Below are 17,818 nucleotides of genomic sequence, written 5' to 3' on the forward strand. Positions count from 1 at the left end.
TTGGAGCTCCCGTCAGTATACATGATGAGATCTGGTTCAGGTAAAGGGAGGTAATCAAGATCCTCTCGTGGTTTCTCTACATGGCGGACTATTTGAGAGCAGTCGTGATGTGGGGTGCCATCGTCAGGGAGGGGCAGAAGGGTTGCGGGGTTGAGCGAATTTACTCTTTTTATGGTGACGTTTGAAGGACTGAGAAGGATGGCCTCGTATCTGTTTAATCGTTGTATCGTAAAACGTTGGCATCCTTGTAGGCTAAGGAGAGTAGCAACAGCATGGGGGACGTTGACAGTTAGGTCGTGTCCCAGGACAGTTTCTTGTGCCTTCTCTAGGAGCAGGGCTGCGGCTGCCACGGCTCTAAGGCATCCTACATTTCCTAGTACAGTGGTGTCTAGTTGAAGGCTGTAATAAGCGACAGGCCTATTCTTCCCTTGGAAGGGTTGTGTTAGGACGCCTGAAGCTACTCCCTTATTCTCATGCACAAATAGAGAAAAAGGTAGTCTATAATCTGGGAGTCCGAGTGCAGGGGAGGACCGCAGTTCTTTCTTAATAGATTCGAAGGCTTCAAGTGCCTCTGCTGACCACTGCAGCTGGTCTGGGGCATTGTCGTGTGTCATTGCTGTAAGGGGGCGGGTGAATTCCCCGTAGCGCGGAATCCATGCTCGGCAGAATCCACTCATTCCGATGAAACCCCGGAGTTGCCTTTTAGTTTTTGGTAGGGGTAATTTGGTTATTGCCTCAATTCTGTCTGTGGTCAGCGCACGGGTGCCCTCTCCTAGCATGTGGCCAAGATATTTCACCTCTTTCTTACAATATTGTATCTTTTTCGGGGATACCTTGTGTCCCTTCTGTGCTAGTAGGTTTAGGAGAGTTATAGTGTCCTTTTTGCAGGATTCTAGATCCTTACCACAGAGTAAAATGTCATCAACGTAGAGTCTCAGGGCTGAGCCTCCTGGCAGAGTCACGTCTGATAGATCTTGGTGTAATATAGATGAGAAAATTGCTGGAGACTCTACATATCCTTGGGGCAGTCGAGTCCAGGTTAACTGCCCTGTTTGCCAGGTGAAAGCAAAGAGGAATTGGCTTTCTGGGTCTACGGGGATGCTGAAGAAGGCAGAACATAGATCTATGACAGAGTAGACCACAGTTCCTTCTGGGATGGTGCTTAGGAGGTGGTGTGGGTTGGCGACTACCGCGTGTCGGGGTATAACAAAAGAATTGACGAGCCTGAGATCCTGGACGAGGCGCCATTTGACAGGATTTGTATTGGGCTTTTTGACGGGAAGTAGAGGGGTGTTGCAGGGAGAGGCGCATGGGACTAAAACTCCCATCCTCAGGAATTCATCGATCATCGGGGCCAGTCCGTCTATTGCGTCTGGAGGAAGGGGGTATTGCTTAGTACATGGGAAGGGTAGATCCTTTCTGTAGTTAATCTTGACTGGCACCGCGGACTTTAAGAGTCCGACAGAGGTTGATTCGGTTCCCCATAAGGAGGGGGAGACACCTTCTAACAATTCGGGCGGAAGATCAATTGTGGTGGTATGGGCTTCCTGTAGGACTCCTTGGAAATTGAAGATGGATTCATTTGGCATATGTAAGAAAATGCCTTCTTGGCCACATTGTATGGTGGCGTTTAATTTACAGAGCAGATCCCTCCCCAAGAGATTGACGGGGCTAGATGTCAATAAGAAGGTATGTTTAACAGATAGCGGTCCGACAGAAACTTTTGCAGGTCTGGAGAGAGGGCAGTTCCGAGGGATTCCATCCAGTCCCATTACGGTTCTGGTTTCTTCCCCGGGGGTTAAATGGCTATTGGTGAGGGTGGAGTAGGTGGCACCCGTGTCCAAAAGGCAATCGTAGGACTGTCCGTCGATTTGCATTGTGCAGATTGGGTCGGAAGAGGATAGTTGTAGAACGGGACAAAGAAAAGAGAAAGAGGCGGGATCTGCATCTAATTGTCAATGTTCTTGGTATTCCTCCATCACCATTTCATGAGTTGGGTTCGTGGGACGGTTACCGTGTTTGAAGGGATTTGTGACGTCGTGAGGTGGGTTCCGAGGCCGTGGCTGTGAGGGTGCTGAGTAGGGTTGTGTTTGCGCTTGGGGTCGGTTTGGTTCGTGTGGAGAGGAAGGTTCCCTAGGTCTGGGATAGGTGGTTTCCCTGTACTCTGACCTGTATGGCTTCGGATTTCTAAACTCTGCCCTCCTGGCTCCTATCAGAAGAGGGCAGTATCTTTTTATGTGCCCTACTTCATCACAGTGGAAGCAGACACGGTCGTCAGGTAAATCTGATTTTCCTAGCTTAAATTTCTCTTTGGGTGTAGGGATCCCGGCTGCATAGGCTAACACCCGGGGAGAGTCGGATTTTAGATCCTTCTTCTTCCGTTCATCTCTTGAGTTGAATACAGACTTCGCGATGGAAAGGATTTCGTTTATGGTTTTTCCATCATACCCAAGATGAGAGTTTAATGCCTTTCGGATGTCGGCATTGGCCTGATCCTTGAAGAATCCTTTGACTATTACCTCATGCTGTGGGCTTTCTGGGTCTATTCCACCCCAGGTCTTAATAGCAGAAACTAGTCTTGAGTAATAGTCGGAGGGATGTTCATCAGGTCCTTGAAGGACGGCTTGGACTTTGGTCCAATTTACGGTTCGCTGTCCCGCAGCTTTAATACCATCTAGGATGGCCTTCTTAAAAATTTTTAGACCCCATATGCCATTGTCTGTGTTATAGTCCCAGTCAGGATCATTAATTAACGTCTGAGCGGTCAGTGGGGACATCGAGGCGGGACGATTTGGTTGGTAATCTTCTCGGGTTAAAGCTTCCCCCGCCTTTGCTAGTATTTCTCTCTTTTCTGCCTCATTGAATAGGGCCCCAAGCAACATATGCACATCTGCCCAGGTGGGGTTGTGAGTGGAGAAAATGGTGGCCACCTGGCGGTGGCATTTGTCAGGGTCGTCACGTAGGGAGGGCATCTTGTCGGACCAATTCATTAAGTCCGAAGTAAGGAAGGGTTGATGAGTAAATACCATGCGGGGTGGGTCTCCTACTCTGGCCGGGGGTATAGGTAATGCTCGCAGAGGGAAGGCACCTTCTATTTCTCCGATTTGCAAATTATCCCTGTTTCTAGTTCTACTGGAGACGGGTCCCTCTCTTCCTTCGTTTAGAAGTTGCCCATTGAGTAAGGGTCCAAGATCCAAGCTTACTTGGTCTCCTTCTAGGTTTGATGTGCTTGAAGAAGGGTGGGGCGGCGATGTATTGGATATACTTTGGGAAAGGGCAGCAGCGGTGGCGGGCTGGTTTGCTACGCCTTCTCTCAGTCCTGCGCCTCCCCCGCTAGTTCCTGTTCTGTCCCCTGCCCCGGGTCCTGGCGGTCGGGGGGCTCGTGGTTCCGGGTAGTAGAAAGGAACAAGGGTCCTATCCAATTGCTCCTCCTGGGCTCTAATCTCATCATATGGGGGAGGTCCGGTTGGTTTTAGAACAGGCATTTGATGGGCAACTTGAGCTTGCAGCCGTTGAAACACTACGCGGGCTTCTATGAAAATGTTTAAATAGTATAGTTGTTGGGGCCTCTCGTCAGCTAGATAGGATTTAAGAGCTTGTATCTTTACGAGATTAAAAGAGCCGTGGGGTGGCCACCTGGAGGTTGGTTCTAGGTGGTGGGTAAAAGCGACCCAGAAGATGTTGCAAAGGTCCTTTAGCTTGGACTTTGAGAGTCCCTTCCTTCCCCTCAATCCTTTCCAGTTTTGGAGGACGAATTGAAGAGGGGTATCAGAGTCCTCCCTGGAGTGGAAAGGCTCCGCGGAAGCCTTGTCACTGGGAGGAGTCAGGTCTGAATGCTTGGTAGCCTGAGCTCCCATCTCTCCTTCTTATTTATCTATTTCTGTTAACAGAGTTCGTTAAAGACAGTGGGGTTGAACACACACACACACAAGGAGGACGGACAATGGGGGAAAAGAAAGAGAAAACGGAAGAGAAGATTCCTTCAGTAACCAAAGTATCCTGAACCAACACAAATTTCTCTCATTCATAAATCACGAACTAATCCCTGAAGATCTCAAACTTGAACGGAAAACCTAAACCACGGGTCTCTCTGCCCGGAAAACCTAAACCACGGGTCTCTCTGCCCGGAAAACCTAAACCACGGGTCTCTCTGCCCGGAAAACCTAAACCACGGGTCTCTCTGCCCGGAAAACCTAAACCACGGGTCTCTCTGCCCGGAAAACCTAAACCACGGGTCTCTCTGCCCGGAAAACCTAAACCACAGCACTGTTTACAAGACTAATCCTAGTGTGGGGCCCCAATTGTGAACCTCCCCTCTACCCTCCACAACAGCCTCCTGCCTAGCCTTTGGATTAAGTTCGGATTCCTTACTGAACGCCTGCGCAGTGCAGTGCCAGATCAGGACCCGAGAAAACAAAGTTTTGAAAGGAAGCAAATGACCTTGCGTTCTCACGTACACGGGTCATCCCTAACAAAGGTCGCCGTGCAGGAGGGGCGGCTTCATTTGCATAAATAGGGACAGTAAGAAAGGGTTTGTACGGACGCCTCTAGACGACTCCGAGAGAGGACGTCAGGGAAACAATAAGTACCACGTTTTTTCCCGGCCACGCTCCGAGGGGAAAAACGGGGGAGAAAAGGATAGAGAGATTCGTAGGGGACGCCTCTGGCCGACTCCGAAAGAGGGCATCAGAAAACAATAAGCACCACGTTTTCCCTGGCCACACTCCGAAAGGGAAAACGGAGAGAGAAAGAGAAAGAGAGATTCAAGATTTAGGTGTGACGTTGGAAATAAAGAGAAAGATTTGGCTGTTGTGGAGATGTTACCTTCCACCCTCCTCCCAATGTATCTTATTCAGAACCATACTCACGTCCGTTGATGTCCCTCGTAGATCCCGGGATCCTTTTCCTTGGCCGGCTTTACCTCGCCTTTGCTCTCTCTGGTTGGGCTTCTGGTGACGGTTGATTACCGCCCACAAAGAGGATGCAGGGAGAGGAAAAAGGATCCCCGGGCAAATGTTGCCCAGTGGCGCCCGATCCCCTCTATCTCCCCTCTCACCTTTGCAGGAGAACCAAGTGTCCCTGAGCACGGTCGCCAAAACTGTTACAGGAAAGTCCGAGGGCTCTCTCTTGGACAAATGAAGACACCGACCAGAGCAATTCAGAGCAAAACAGCAGCCAGTAGGCTCGGTCTTTATTTAAGAAAAGACTGTCGCGACAGGACTCCCACCGCCCACGAAGTGAAGCAAGATGGAAGTCCCGAACAAAGGAAGACCCTAACTTTTATTAGTTGCTAATCCCCAAAGCTACACCCCCAGAATTACATCATATTTACATCATGATTACATTAAAGTTAGGAGGAGTCGAGGAGGGGCTTCACAGGTAATCTGAGTGCCCTGACACCTGGCCGGAGTCTCCTCTCCCCTCCCCACATGAGTCATTTTAAAGACAAAAGAGAAGGGCGAAGTTTCCTGCCCCCTGAGGGGAATCCGGTCAGAGTCCTTTGTGAAAGTCCGTGCGGAATACACTAAAAGATGCAAGTTATTGTGTCACTGATAGCCTTCTGTCTGAGCCCATCACGATGGTAATCAAGGTTGTCACATCCGCCGCAGAGTACGTGACCGCTCGGTCGAAGGATTATGGTTGCCATGTGTCAGGTTACCCCCCTTTGATAGTCCTTGTAATATGTAGTCAAATAAAAGTGGTCCGATGAAAATCCGATGTACGGCTGATTTTTGGTGAATTTATAAAGAGTATGGTCCTTGAAGTTCAAAGTACTTTCACTTTTCGGAAGCAACTTGCTACATTTTGATTAGATCAGTCACGGTCAATTGAACTCGGAAACATTGTATTGAGAGCTGTCAAAAGGAGAGGGAACAGACGCTTGCGGCTTGCAGTACCAGCGTGGCCGCCGCAAGGGGCGCTGTTTGATAATGGTGATTGGCTGAGGCTGCCGCTGTTTGACCTAAAGTTCAGGCGCCCGGTCTACTCACAGTAAAAATAGAGCGAAGCGGAGCGCTATGGCGAAAGACTGTCAGTCGAGCGCTTCCTTATCTACGGAAGGCTTTTAAGAGATGACCCTCTAAAAGGGCATCTCTAGGGTCAGGGAGGGGGATGCGTGTATGTGTGTGGTGCTTGTGCAGTACACGTGTAAATGAGGGGGGGGGTGTGATTTCCGGCGACAATGAGCCCTTGGCCCGATACAGCAGCCAGGCTCTTGTTCGGTTCTTATGGAACCTCCAGGTCCAGAGGCAGTCTATCTGGATTCTTTAGGGATATTTGACCACCGTGAGAGCAGGGTGCCGGACCAGATGAGCCATTAGCCTGATCCAGCAGACTCTTCTCTTGCTCTTAGCTCCTTCCCTTCCTCCCCCCGCCTTCCCCTCCTCACCGCTTGATCAGGGCGTACCTTGCTGAGGTGCTGCTGCTGCGCTTCCTTCCTGTGCCGCCTTTGTGGTGGCACCACCAAGGACGGCTGAGCTGTGCCTGGCAAGGGGCTGCTGAAGTGCCTTCGCAGGGTGGTTTTGGGGCGGCCCCTCTCTGGGCTTGCAGAAGGCAGCTCAGCTTAGGTTCCTGCACCCTCTCAGCTTGTTAATGAGTAACGGCATTTTGTGACTCCTCCTGCAGTGGCTAACTCTTGAGACATGGAGGCAAAGGGTGGGGGAAGACTTGAGTCCGGGAGACCTGGAGTTTTTAATGCAGTTTTTTTTTTAAAAAAAGCCCTGTTTTTTTGCTCTCATTCTCCCTGGGAAATGCCCCCCTCCCCCCAGATTTGGGAGGAGGAGGGGCTGCTTCCTCACACCCTCTTTGCTTCATCTTCCAAGGCTGGCCCAAATTTATAATCTTTATCCTGTGTCTGTTTTTCTTTAACCTGGCAGAGTTAATGTTTCTCGAGACCAGCGCCTTGACCGGGGAGAATGTGGAGGAAGCTTTCTTGAAATGTGCAAGGACCATACTGAACAAAATTGAATCAGGTACCTGGGCTGATTTCCTTTCCCCGCCCGACTCCAAATGAAAATGAACGTTGGGTGAAAATGGCCGTGACTTCCAAGGGGTTCATTTTCTCTCTCTCTCTCCCCCTTCGGTTATTTTTAAAATTATTATTAGCGTGTATTTTATTTATAACATAGAATCATAGAGTTGGAAGAGACCCCAAGGGCCATCGAGTCCAACCCCCTGCCAAGCAGGAAACACCATCAGAGCACTCCTGACATATGGTTGTCAAGCCTCTGCTTAAAGACCTCCAAAGGAGGAGACTCCACCACACTCCTTGGCAGCAAATTCCACTGTCGAACAGCTCTTACTGTCAGGAAGTTCTTCCTAATGTTTAGGTGGAATCTTCTTTCTTGTAGTTTGGATCCATTGCTCCGTGTCCGCTTCTCTGGAGCAGCAGAAAACAACCTTTCTCCCTCCTCTCTGTGACATAACAAAGTATGATAGCCAATGTCACATAAAAGAAAAATAGAAAGTGTTACGCAAAAATTCTAGGGTGAGAGCATATTCAACAGGCCTGCTCATCGAGGTGCAAGTACCCCGCAGGTCTTACGTGGTTAGTAAAAGAAGGAAGTTCCAACCAAGTAATTTGAAGCAAAACAGCAGTCAGTAGACCACCATCTTTATTGCTGTGCAGCAGGTTCCCACACAGAGTAAGAACCCCGAACATAGGTTACAAGCTCTTTTAAGACCTTTCCCCCCTTCCTGTAATACTTTTCCAGAAGCAGCATTGATACATCACTGATATATCATCAACATTTCGCAAAGAGGGAGGTTGATACTGAGGTTACCCAAGTTCATCAACTTGCTCCGCTTATCAGATTTAGTCCCAGGCACCGTAAGGGACGCGGGTGGTACTGTGGTCTAAACCACAGAGCCTAGGGCTTGCCGAGCAGAAGGTCGGCGGTTCGAATACCCGCGACGGGGTGAGCTCCCGTTGCTCAGTCCCTGCTCCTGCCAACTTAGCAGTTCGAAAGCACGTCAAAGTGCAAGTAGATAAATAGGTACCACTCCAGTGGGAAGGTTAACGGCGTTTCCGTGCGCTGCTCTGGTTTGCCAGAAGCGGCTTAGTCCTTCTGGCCACATGACCTAGAAGTTGTATGCCGGCTCCCTCGGCTAGTAAAGCGAGATGAGCGCCACAACCCCAGAGTCGGCCACGACTGGACCTAATGGTCAGGGGTCCATTTACCTTTAAGTTTTACTCTTAAGTACCCGCCACCCAAAGAACAATAAAACTATGCATACCCTTGCCCTTCACCCTTCCCGAGGATGGGTTTTGGGAACACCTGGCCTCAGCAAACCTGTGTATGGTGCCTGTGTCAATGGTCATTATCCTGGCCTTAGTTAGAGGCTGTGGTGGGGACTTGGGGTTTTGAGGAAGTCGTTTAACTGCCCCCCCCAATTCCTTGCTTTAACAGAAAGGCATATCTATCGAGAGCTAAACATATAGGACAGAATTTCCCTACCAAAATTGAACACAATAAAATAATATTGCAAGGTTCTAAGAAACACAAATTCTTAAGTGCATCATGAAAAGGCTCCATTTCTTAATTAAGAAATCATCTTTTTTCCTGCCCTCTCTGCTTCTCACCATCTGTGTGAGCTTCACAGTGCATGCTGTGTCCCAGATTTTAGTTCCCCTGTTCTCTCATGGCTGGTGTTGACATATCCTCCCCAATTCTGTCAAATAATAATTCTGACAGACCTTGGGTTAGTTCCCTGTCCTCTTCCTGCACAGTTCCTTTAATATACTGAAATAGGAAAATTCAAGCATCCATGTCGAGCATAGCCAGTTATTGCTTCCATTTCCACTGCTACATATTCCCAGAATTTCCTGATTTTGGGGATACATCCAGAATGTACGTTGTATCTCAGAATTTGCCATTTCACACCTCCGGCAAGGCTTTACTGTTTCATATATCCAGTTAAGACATTTAGGCACCATGTTAGGCTCCAAATTTTATTTCAGGGTTGTACTAGCTGTTTGTTTGCAGAACTGCCTGCCAAATTCAATTCCAGCTATCTGACGGAATGTCCAAAATCCCTTTCCCTGCTACGTTGGTACTGATATCTTGCAAGATCTGCCATAGATGCAAAAGAATTTCACTGGGGTTCACCTTGGATGGAACATCAAGGGCGGCGTTAGAGCGCCACTGTAGCTTGTATTCATTTTTTTTTTTTAAAGCTTTTATTTTCAATGCAAAATCGTAACAAAAATTACAAACATTGAGTCCAAAATAGTACTATACAGACAAAAATCCCTGGCACATAAAAAACAAAACAAACCAAACAAACAAACAAAAGAAAAAAAACAGAAAAAAAGGAAAAAAAGGGGGGCAAAGGAAACAAGACTAAACAAAAACGAAAAAACACACATCTACAAAGCAAAACCATATCATAACATACATAAACACAAATTGACTTCCTTCCTTTGTTCTAAGACCTCCAAAAATATTTACTCTTACTGTATTGTTGTGTCTAATTAGATTACTTCCATCTTTATGCTTTTTTACATCATTTTTCTTGTTCTTTAACCCTGTAAAGCATCATTCATTACATACCAATATACTGACTCCAGAACAATGTTTTTTCAAATACTCTTTAGCACAACCCCATTCTTTTAATAGTTTCTGGTCCGATTGTCCCCTTATGTAAGCTGTAAGTCTTGCCAGATTTATGTATTCACAAAATTTAATTTGCCAATCTTTCACTGATGGAATTTTTCTTGTAGCTTGTATTCATAAGGGGGCCCCTGGAGATGGGGCTGGGGGCCTGATGCTTCCAGGCTGCCTTTCAGGGTCCCCACAAGTGCATAGTTGGGAATTCCTTCGAGAGGAGGGGAAGGAGGACTGCTCGGTCGCTCTTGACAGGTCTTCTCCTGCAGCTGCAGGGAGAGTTGGGTGCCAGAAGGCACAGAGAAGGCTGGCCTCTCTCTGCCTGTGCTGCCGAAGAAGAGGAGGAGGAGTTTGGATTTGATATCCTGCTTTGTCACTACCCGACGGAGTCTCAAAGCGGCTAACATTCTCCTTTCCCTTCCTCCCCCACAACAAACACCCTGTTAGGTGAGTGGGGCCGAGAAACTTCAGAGAAGTGTGACCAGCCCAAGGTCACCCAGCAGCTGCATGTGGAGGAGCAGGGAAGCGAACCCGGATCCCCAGATTACGAGTCCACCGCTCTGAACCACCACACCATGCTGGCTCTCCGGCCAAGTGTGCAGGGATCCTGCCCAACACAGACATGGAAAGTGCTTCCTTGAGGCACATAGAGCCGAGAACCGGTGATGCCGTAGGAGGAGTTTTATCAGGCCCGAACTGTGTCAGACTGGAAGCAAAGCAGCTCCGCTGCAGGGCTTCCAGGCTGCTTAGAATCAGAGAATGGGAGCATTGGAAGGGACCCCAGGGGTCATCTAGTCCAGCCCCCTGGATTGCAGGAATCGCCGCTTTACTAAAGCAGACTTTGTTGGCACACAACCAAGGAAACGGGGGCAATTGACAGGCCCCCAGCTGACACCAGCCCACCGGCCGGTGTGCCGGGCAAACTCCAGTCCTTTGTGCAGCATGAATCTGTGACCTGAGCTTCAGAAGTGGCAAGAGAGGCTGTGTGGGCATATTTACAAGCAGTTTATTCAGCGTACATCGGGGGAAAAGGAAACATGTCTGCTCTCCTTCATGTCCAAAGCAAAACGGCTAAAGCAAAAGCTATACACAAATGGAAGTTCCCAGCAAGCTGTGCTGGAGTGTAAACAGGCATGTGACACAACAACAATCGTGCCGGTTCCTTAAGGTGGAACGGAATATCCCAACAGACTTTTGGGGGGTTTTTTTGAGCTTCAGGAGTGGCCCTGCAGAGCCAGGGCTTGGATTCTGTTTGCCAGCCACGGCACAGACGGGGCATGCCTGGCTTTCCTTCGTCCCGTCTCTGCCGGGCAACCAGGGCCTTTGGTGGGCAGCCTTTCAGTTCGGAGAGAAGCCCGTCCTTCGGCTTCCTGCCTGCCCTGGAAGTGCAAAAAAAGCATTGTCTGGGGAAGGCTGGGGAGAAGCGCTTGGGAATCAGGAATGGTCTGGCTGCGGAAGGGCAGCCGCTACAACCTGCCCCCGAATTGCCCCGGCGGTGACTCTTGCCTTTTTCTCCCCCCCCCCCCGCCAGGTGAACTTGACCCGGAGAGGATGGGCTCTGGAATCCAGTACGGGGACGCCTCCCTGCGACAGCTGCGGCAACCGCGAGGGACCCAAACACAGACCCGGCAGCAATGCAACTGTTAGAGTCAGCGCCAGAGCATGCCTGGAAACTGCCTTGCAAGGTCAGCTGGGGGGGGGGCACTGGAGGAAGCCCCACTGCAGAGACTCCTGTCCAGGGTGTGTGTGGGGGGGAGTGCTCTGGAGCTGAGCGCAAGGGTGGCAGAATTGGGCCTGGACCCTTAAGGTCGGGGTAGGATGTGGGGAGCCCCTCCCTCCGATGTCCCTGCTTCTCCGCAATTGTGCATGGCCTAGGGAAAGCAGACAGAAAAGTTTCTCCCTGCCACTCACGGACATTGGATGAAGGCGAATGCGGGAAGGTTCAGGACCGATAAAAGTTGTCATTCACAGGGTTCATCGCTGAACTGTGGAACTCACTCCCACAGGAGGAAATAAAGGTCAGCTTGCCTCGATGGCTTAAAAAGAGGAGGCAAGTTCCTGGAGCAGGGCTCTGCTGTTCCTCCATAGTTGGAGGTAGCTATGCTTCTGAATGCCAGTAGCTGGAAACCGCAAGAGAAGGGAGAGGCCGCTTGTGCTCAGATCCTGCTTGCGGGATTGGGAGCAACTGGTTAGCCTCTCTGAGAACTGGATGCCGGACTAGACGGGCCACTGGCCTGATCCTGCATTCCGACTCTTGTTCGGTCCTTGTGGAACCTCCAGGCCCAGAGGCAGTCTATCGCCATTCCTAGGCTCTTGGGGGTCTTTGGCCACAGAGAGCAGGACGCTAGACTACGTGGCACCCCTTTGGCCTGATCCAGCGGGGCTCTTCTTGTGTCCCTATATAATAATAATAATTAATAATAATTTATTATTTATACCCCGCCCATCTGGCTGGGTTTCCCCAGCCACTCTGGGCGGCTTCCAACAAAACACTAAAATACAATAACCTATTAAACATTACAAGCTTCCCTAAAGAGGGCTGCCCTCAGATGTCTTCTAAAAGTTTGGTAGTTGTTTTTCTCTTTGACACCTGGTGGGAGGGCGTTCCACAGGGTGGGCGCCACCACCGAGAAGGCCCTCTGCCTGGTTCCCTGTAACTTGGCTTCTTGCAGCGAGGGAACCCCCAGAAGGCCCTCGGAGCTGGACCTCGGTGTCCGGGCAAAACGTTGGGGGTGGAGACGCTCCTCCAGGTATTAACTATGTTAACGAGGCACCTGTTACCTGCAGAGAGGAAACTGAAGCAGGCGACTTAGCAGCCAGGCCCTGGAGTGAATCACGGGAAGAGGAGTTGCCTTCCTGGCAGCTGCCGTTCCTTGAGCTGCTTCTTCTTCCCTCCCCTCCTTTCTTGTCTCTCAGTGCTGGGACTCTGCCTGCTTTGGACCCAGGGCCGTACAAATCACTGCCGCCACCGTTGCCGCCGCCTCCTCTTCTTCCCGGGACAACCTGCCCCGTTGGCCTCCTCGCTCTCCCAAGCCTTCGCCCTCCGTCTCTGCGCTGCTGCTGCTGCTGCTGCCTCCTTCCTCCTCGTCTCCCTCTCCGGAAAGAAGCTTTGCAGGAGCTCCGCTGCCAGGCGGGCAACGTACAGGAGGAGACTCTGGCGCCGGTCGGTTGCTTCTCCCTGGCACCGGCCGAGAGCCCCTAACTCCTCCTGGCCACCCTGTGACTCTTGGTGGCTTTGAGGTCAGTGGGCTCTGTGCTGGCAGCGGCGACAGGAGGAGGAGGAGGAGGAGGAGATCCACAAAAGAGTCTGAGAAGGGGGCTGTTGGTGTCACTATGGAGATATTTAACTTGTCTTTCCCCCAATTACCTCCCCCTCCCTTCAAGCGAATCTTAACCCCCTCCACCCTTTTGAGGAGAATTTGGCCCGGCTGGAGGCGTTTTGACAGGGCAGAGCGGGGGCCGCCCGCTCTGCGATTCCCTCATAGGAATATTCTGCCTGGGGAGCCAACCCAGGCAGACCCTCTTCCTGAGCAGCCTCTCTAGGGCTCCCATTCCGAGGTGGGACCCATCTAGAATTTGCACGTGCGTGAGTGTGTATTCCTCTCGCTGCTTTGTGCCCCTTGGAAGGGGCGCCTTCTTTTTCTCCCAAAGCCATGGATTCCTTTGCAGGCCCTCCCCTCGCCCGCTCTCCTCCCTCTGGGGCAAGGGGGGGGCAGGCTTGACTGCACAACCTCCCGTGTCCCCATCACTTTGCGTGTGAGAAATGTCCTTCCTTGGGGATGTGTGTTTGTGTGTGTGTTTTGCACAAGCGCCGCTCTCTCCGCTGGACGCCCTCCATCGGTCTGAGCGAAGAGTCCACATCTGCAGAGAATGAGCCATAGCTTATGTGTTCATGAACGTGCCCCCCACCCCGCTGCGATGGGAGGCCGGTCGTGTGTGTGTGTGTGTGTGTGTGTGTGTGCGCGCCCCTTCCCCTTGCTGCTGGGTTGTCGCCTGAGAGTGTCGCCAGAGGCTCCCGTGCTTCAAAACCGGTGACCAGGCCCCGCTGCGAAATGCTTGCGAGATTTTCTGGCCCGGGAGCTTAAGGCGAGCCCCATTCCTCTCTAGCAGCCCTCCCTGCTTTGACTCTTGAGTTATTTGGGTCACCCCTCCAGCAGAGCCCCCTTCCTGCAGAAATAAATCCACTTTCCAACCCAGCAGAACTTCCCATCCGGGTCTCAGGTGGGAATGGCTCTGGAAAAAGTGCTTTGGGTTGGGCGGGTGTCTGTTGTCTTTTGCAAGAAGGTCTAGGAGCCGGGTATCTCCGCCCCCCACCCCAATCCCCTCTCCTTTGTAGTGTCTTGTCTTCAAGGGGGATCCCTTCTCAAAAGACCTTTTCTTATGACTTCCCACCTCTCCTCTGCTCCAGAGAATCTTTCTCTGGATTTCTCTTAACACCCTGGGGTGTTCTGAGTGTCATGGCATCCCCCAGACACCAGTGCGACCAGCTTTCAACCAAACCAAGCCAAACCCAGCATGATAACGGGGGAGCTGGGTCTGGGGCCCGTGCACAGGCCTTGCCTCTGAGCATGCCTGGAGTTCCGTCCCCCCTCCCTCTGCCTTGCCTTGCTTTACAGATACCTGATATGGCTGGGGGAGTCGTTGCTGGAGTATCAGAGGCACTTTGAGATAACACCCCCCTTTCCACATCCCCTCCATCAGCTGAGCAACTCCTTCAAAAAATTCCCAAGAGGGGAGAAGGCGGGCAGGGGGGAGGGTGTGCCAGTGAGAGAGAACTGGTTAGAATTTTCTTTTGCCTTTTTAAAATACCTGCCCCCAAAAGGTATAATGCTTAACTCTGTTATTTATTACTTCTGTGTCGGGGGGGGGGGGAGTCCCCACCCCGTTGCCTCCTGGGGGTCCCGTCCTCTTTCTGCCCCCGTCCCAAAATGCTTCCACACACTCACTCTCGCTCTGTCTTCGATTCCAGGTAGCCCTCCCTCGCGATTTGCCCCGAGGTGGGCAGGGAAGGGGGCGCTGGGAGTCGAGGGGCTCCTTTTATCAATCAACGGTTACGAAAAAGAGTTAATGGCTGGTTGATTTCTCTCTCTCCGGTTGCAAACATTCCCTCCAGTTTTAAGGCTGTGAAACTTGATTTCTCCTACATAAAATGTTCTTTCGTTTTGTTTTCTTTTTCCAAAGTTGGAGACTGGTGGTGCCTTTCTTTCTTTCATTCATTTATTCATTCATTCATTCATTCATTCATGAATGCGTGGGTTTGTTTGTGTGTGCATTTGCTAGTCAAGCGGCAATAGAGCCAGACAGAGTTAAGGAGCAAAGAATTCCCACAATGTACAAAGTAAAAGCAGGAAACATGGGTGGCCAGGCAAAAACCTAAGAACCCAGCCAGATGGGTAGGGCATAAATATATTACTATGATTATTACTGAGAACTGCAGCTACCCAAGGCTGCATCTTAGGAGACAAGGTTGTCTGGGAGGGATTAAGCTCCCAGTTACAGTGGTGCCCTGCAAGACGAATGCCTCGCAAGACGGAAAACCCGCTAGACGAAAGGGTTTTCCATTTTGGAGGTGCTTCGCAAAACTAATGTCCTATGGGCTTGCTTCGCAAGACGAAAATGTCTTGCGAGTTCCTGCGGGGTTTTTTCCCTTCCCCCCCTTTTCCCCAAGCCGCTAAGCCGCTTATCAGCTGATCCGCTAAGCCACAAAGCCGCTTATCAGCTGATCCGCTAAGACGCTAATAGCGCTAATCCACTAAGCTGCTAATGGGCTTGCTTCGCAAGACGAAAAAACCGCAAGACGAAGAGACTCGTGGAACGGATTTTTTTCCGTCTTGCGAGGCACCACTGTACATCCCTCCACCCCTTTCCAGGCTCATACACTCCCCAGCCCAGAGCATCCTGATATTTGCACAGCGGTTTTCCTGCCACGGCTCTAAGCTCTTTGCGTAGGCTGGTGGCGAAAGGCCAACGGAGCCGGCCATCGAGTTGATACAGCCCAAAGTTAAAGCTGGAAGAATAAGAGAGCATCTTCAATTTGGGAACGCTCTCCTGCCTCCCTCCTAAAACCTCCAGGAAAGAGTGGGCAAGACTTTCCCTGACTTAAATGACTTGGTTTTCTCTGAGCCTCAGAAGGTCCTAGGAAGGTTTGTTTGTTTGTTTGGGGGGGGGGAGAGAATGAAGTGGTTTCCATGGTGACGGGATGCAGGCACCACTGAGAGAAGCATCCCGCCCCCCCAATAGCAGCCATGCCTCCCCAGTCCAGTCTGATTAGACACCCGTCTCCCATTGCATTCCTTCTGATCAGAGAGGAAATGTGAGAGATTTAGTTACATTCTGAAGATTATATATAATAATAATTTTTATTTATACCCCGCCCTCCCCAGCCATGGCCGGGCTCAGGGCGGCTAACAAGCAATAATAAAAACAAGTTGAATGAATACAACTTAAAAACAAGATTAAAATACAACATTAAAATATTGAAACATTAAAATATTAAAACGCAGCCTCATCACAGGAGGAGAAAGGAAAAAGAAAAAAGAAAAGAGAGGGAGGGAGGGAATCAAATTGGCTCCAAGCCAAAGGCCAGGCGGAACAACTCTGTCTTATCTTACAGGCCCTGCGGAAAGAAATCAGATCCTGCAGGGCCCTGGTCTCATGAGACGGAGCGTTCCACCAGGCCGGATCCATCACTGAAAAGGCCCTGGCTCTGGTTGAGGCTAATCTGACTTCCTTAGGGCCCGTGACCACTAGGGTGTTGCTATTTATGGACCTTGAGGCTCTCCGTAGGGCATACCAGGAGAGGCGGTCCCGTAGGTACGAGGGTCCTAGGCCACCCTACTTATACAATCTATATATGTAGATTGTAATTGCATCTCTGCATGTGATATTATAAAGCTTGGCAGCTTGGAAATCATCAGAACTGTAGAACCGGCAGAGTTGGGTGGGACCCCTGAGGATCATCCAGTCCAGCCCCTGGCAATTTAGCAGTCATTGGATCATTGAGAGACGGCCACCCAACCTCTGCTTGGAAACCTCCAACGAAGGACCTTCCGAGGGAGTCTGCTCATCTGTGCCAAGGATGGGGGTCCTGTGACTCTCCATGTGTTGCCAACTGGCAGCCCCACTGAATTCCAACGTTTGGGGCCACAGGTTCTTGGAACCCCACTGCCATTGGCCTGGTTTCTGACCGGTTGTGTGTGTGTGTTTGTGCATTAGACACTGGGATCTCGGTTGGGAGGGGGCAATGTGGGCAATAAACCAACTGTATTCACAATGTTTTTCCAAATTCAGGGATGATGTACTGCCCCCCCCCCCCCATGTTGCTGGAGTCTGATGCCAGTCAGCCCAGCCAGAGGTCTGGGAAGGGGGTGTGTGTGTGCAGTCCAGCAACATCCCCAAGGGCAGCTGATGTTGCCCAACCTGCGCTCACGGTCTGGCTTCAGCTGTGAGAGGGATGGACTGAAATGGGGGGGCACGCAGGTGGGTAACCGAGATGATGCCCCCCTTGATGTTCTTGGCTCCTGACTCCCATCAGCCCTGAAGATCCGGCCTCATGGGAGTGGTAAAGGTAAAGTTCCAGTCGTGACCAACTCTGGGGTTGCGGCACTCATCTCCCTTTGCTGGCCGAGGGAGCTGGCGTACAGCTTCCGGGTCATGTGATCAGCAGGACTAAGCCGCTTCTGGCGAACCAGAGCAGCGCATGGAAACACTGTTTACCTTCCCGCCGGAGCGGTACCTATTTATCTACTTGGTAGATAAATTTTGGTAGGGGAATTCTGTTCTATATGTTTAGCTCTCAATAGATATGCCTTTCTATTAAAGCAAGGAATTGGGGGGGGGGGGCAGTTAAACGACTTCCTCAAAACCCCAAGTCCCCACCACAGCCTCTAACTAAGGCCAGGATAATGACCATTGACACAGGCACCATACACAGGTTTGCTGAGGCCAGGTGTTCCCAAAACCCATCCTCGGGAAGGGTGAAGGGCAATGGTATGCATAGTTTTATTGTTCTTTGGGTGGCGGGTACTTAAGAGTAAAACTTAAAGGTAAAGGGACCCCTGACCATTATGTCCAGTCGTGCCCGACTCTGGGGTTGCGGCGCTCATCTCGCTTTATTGGCTGAGGGAGCCGGCGTACAGCTTCCAGGTCATGTGACCAGCATGACTAAGCCGCTTCTGGTGAACCAGAGCAGCGCACGGAAACGCCGTTTACCT

At 50.8% G+C, this 17,818-nt stretch overlaps 1 protein-coding gene across 1 annotated transcript in view; it reads left to right on the top strand.

Annotated features, from left to right (window-relative positions):
• Nucleotides 1-14,785, top strand: part of RAB4B (RAB4B, member RAS oncogene family) — a 29,010-nt gene extending 14,225 nt beyond the window's left edge. Inside the window, exons 6-8 of the mRNA XM_083754354.1 lie at nt 6,876-6,971; nt 11,137-11,290; nt 12,522-14,785. Of these exons, the coding sequence (XP_083610480.1) occupies nt 6,876-6,971; nt 11,137-11,252 (212 nt within the window). The 3' untranslated portion in view covers nt 11,253-11,290; nt 12,522-14,785. The remainder of the gene's footprint in view (nt 1-6,875; nt 6,972-11,136; nt 11,291-12,521) is intronic.
• Nucleotides 14,786-17,818: the final 3,033 nt, after the last annotated feature.

Source organism: Podarcis gaigeae (assembly GCF_964106915.1).
Source record: "Podarcis gaigeae genome assembly, chromosome: 8".
Lineage (NCBI taxonomy): Eukaryota > Metazoa > Chordata > Lepidosauria > Squamata > Lacertidae > Podarcis > Podarcis gaigeae.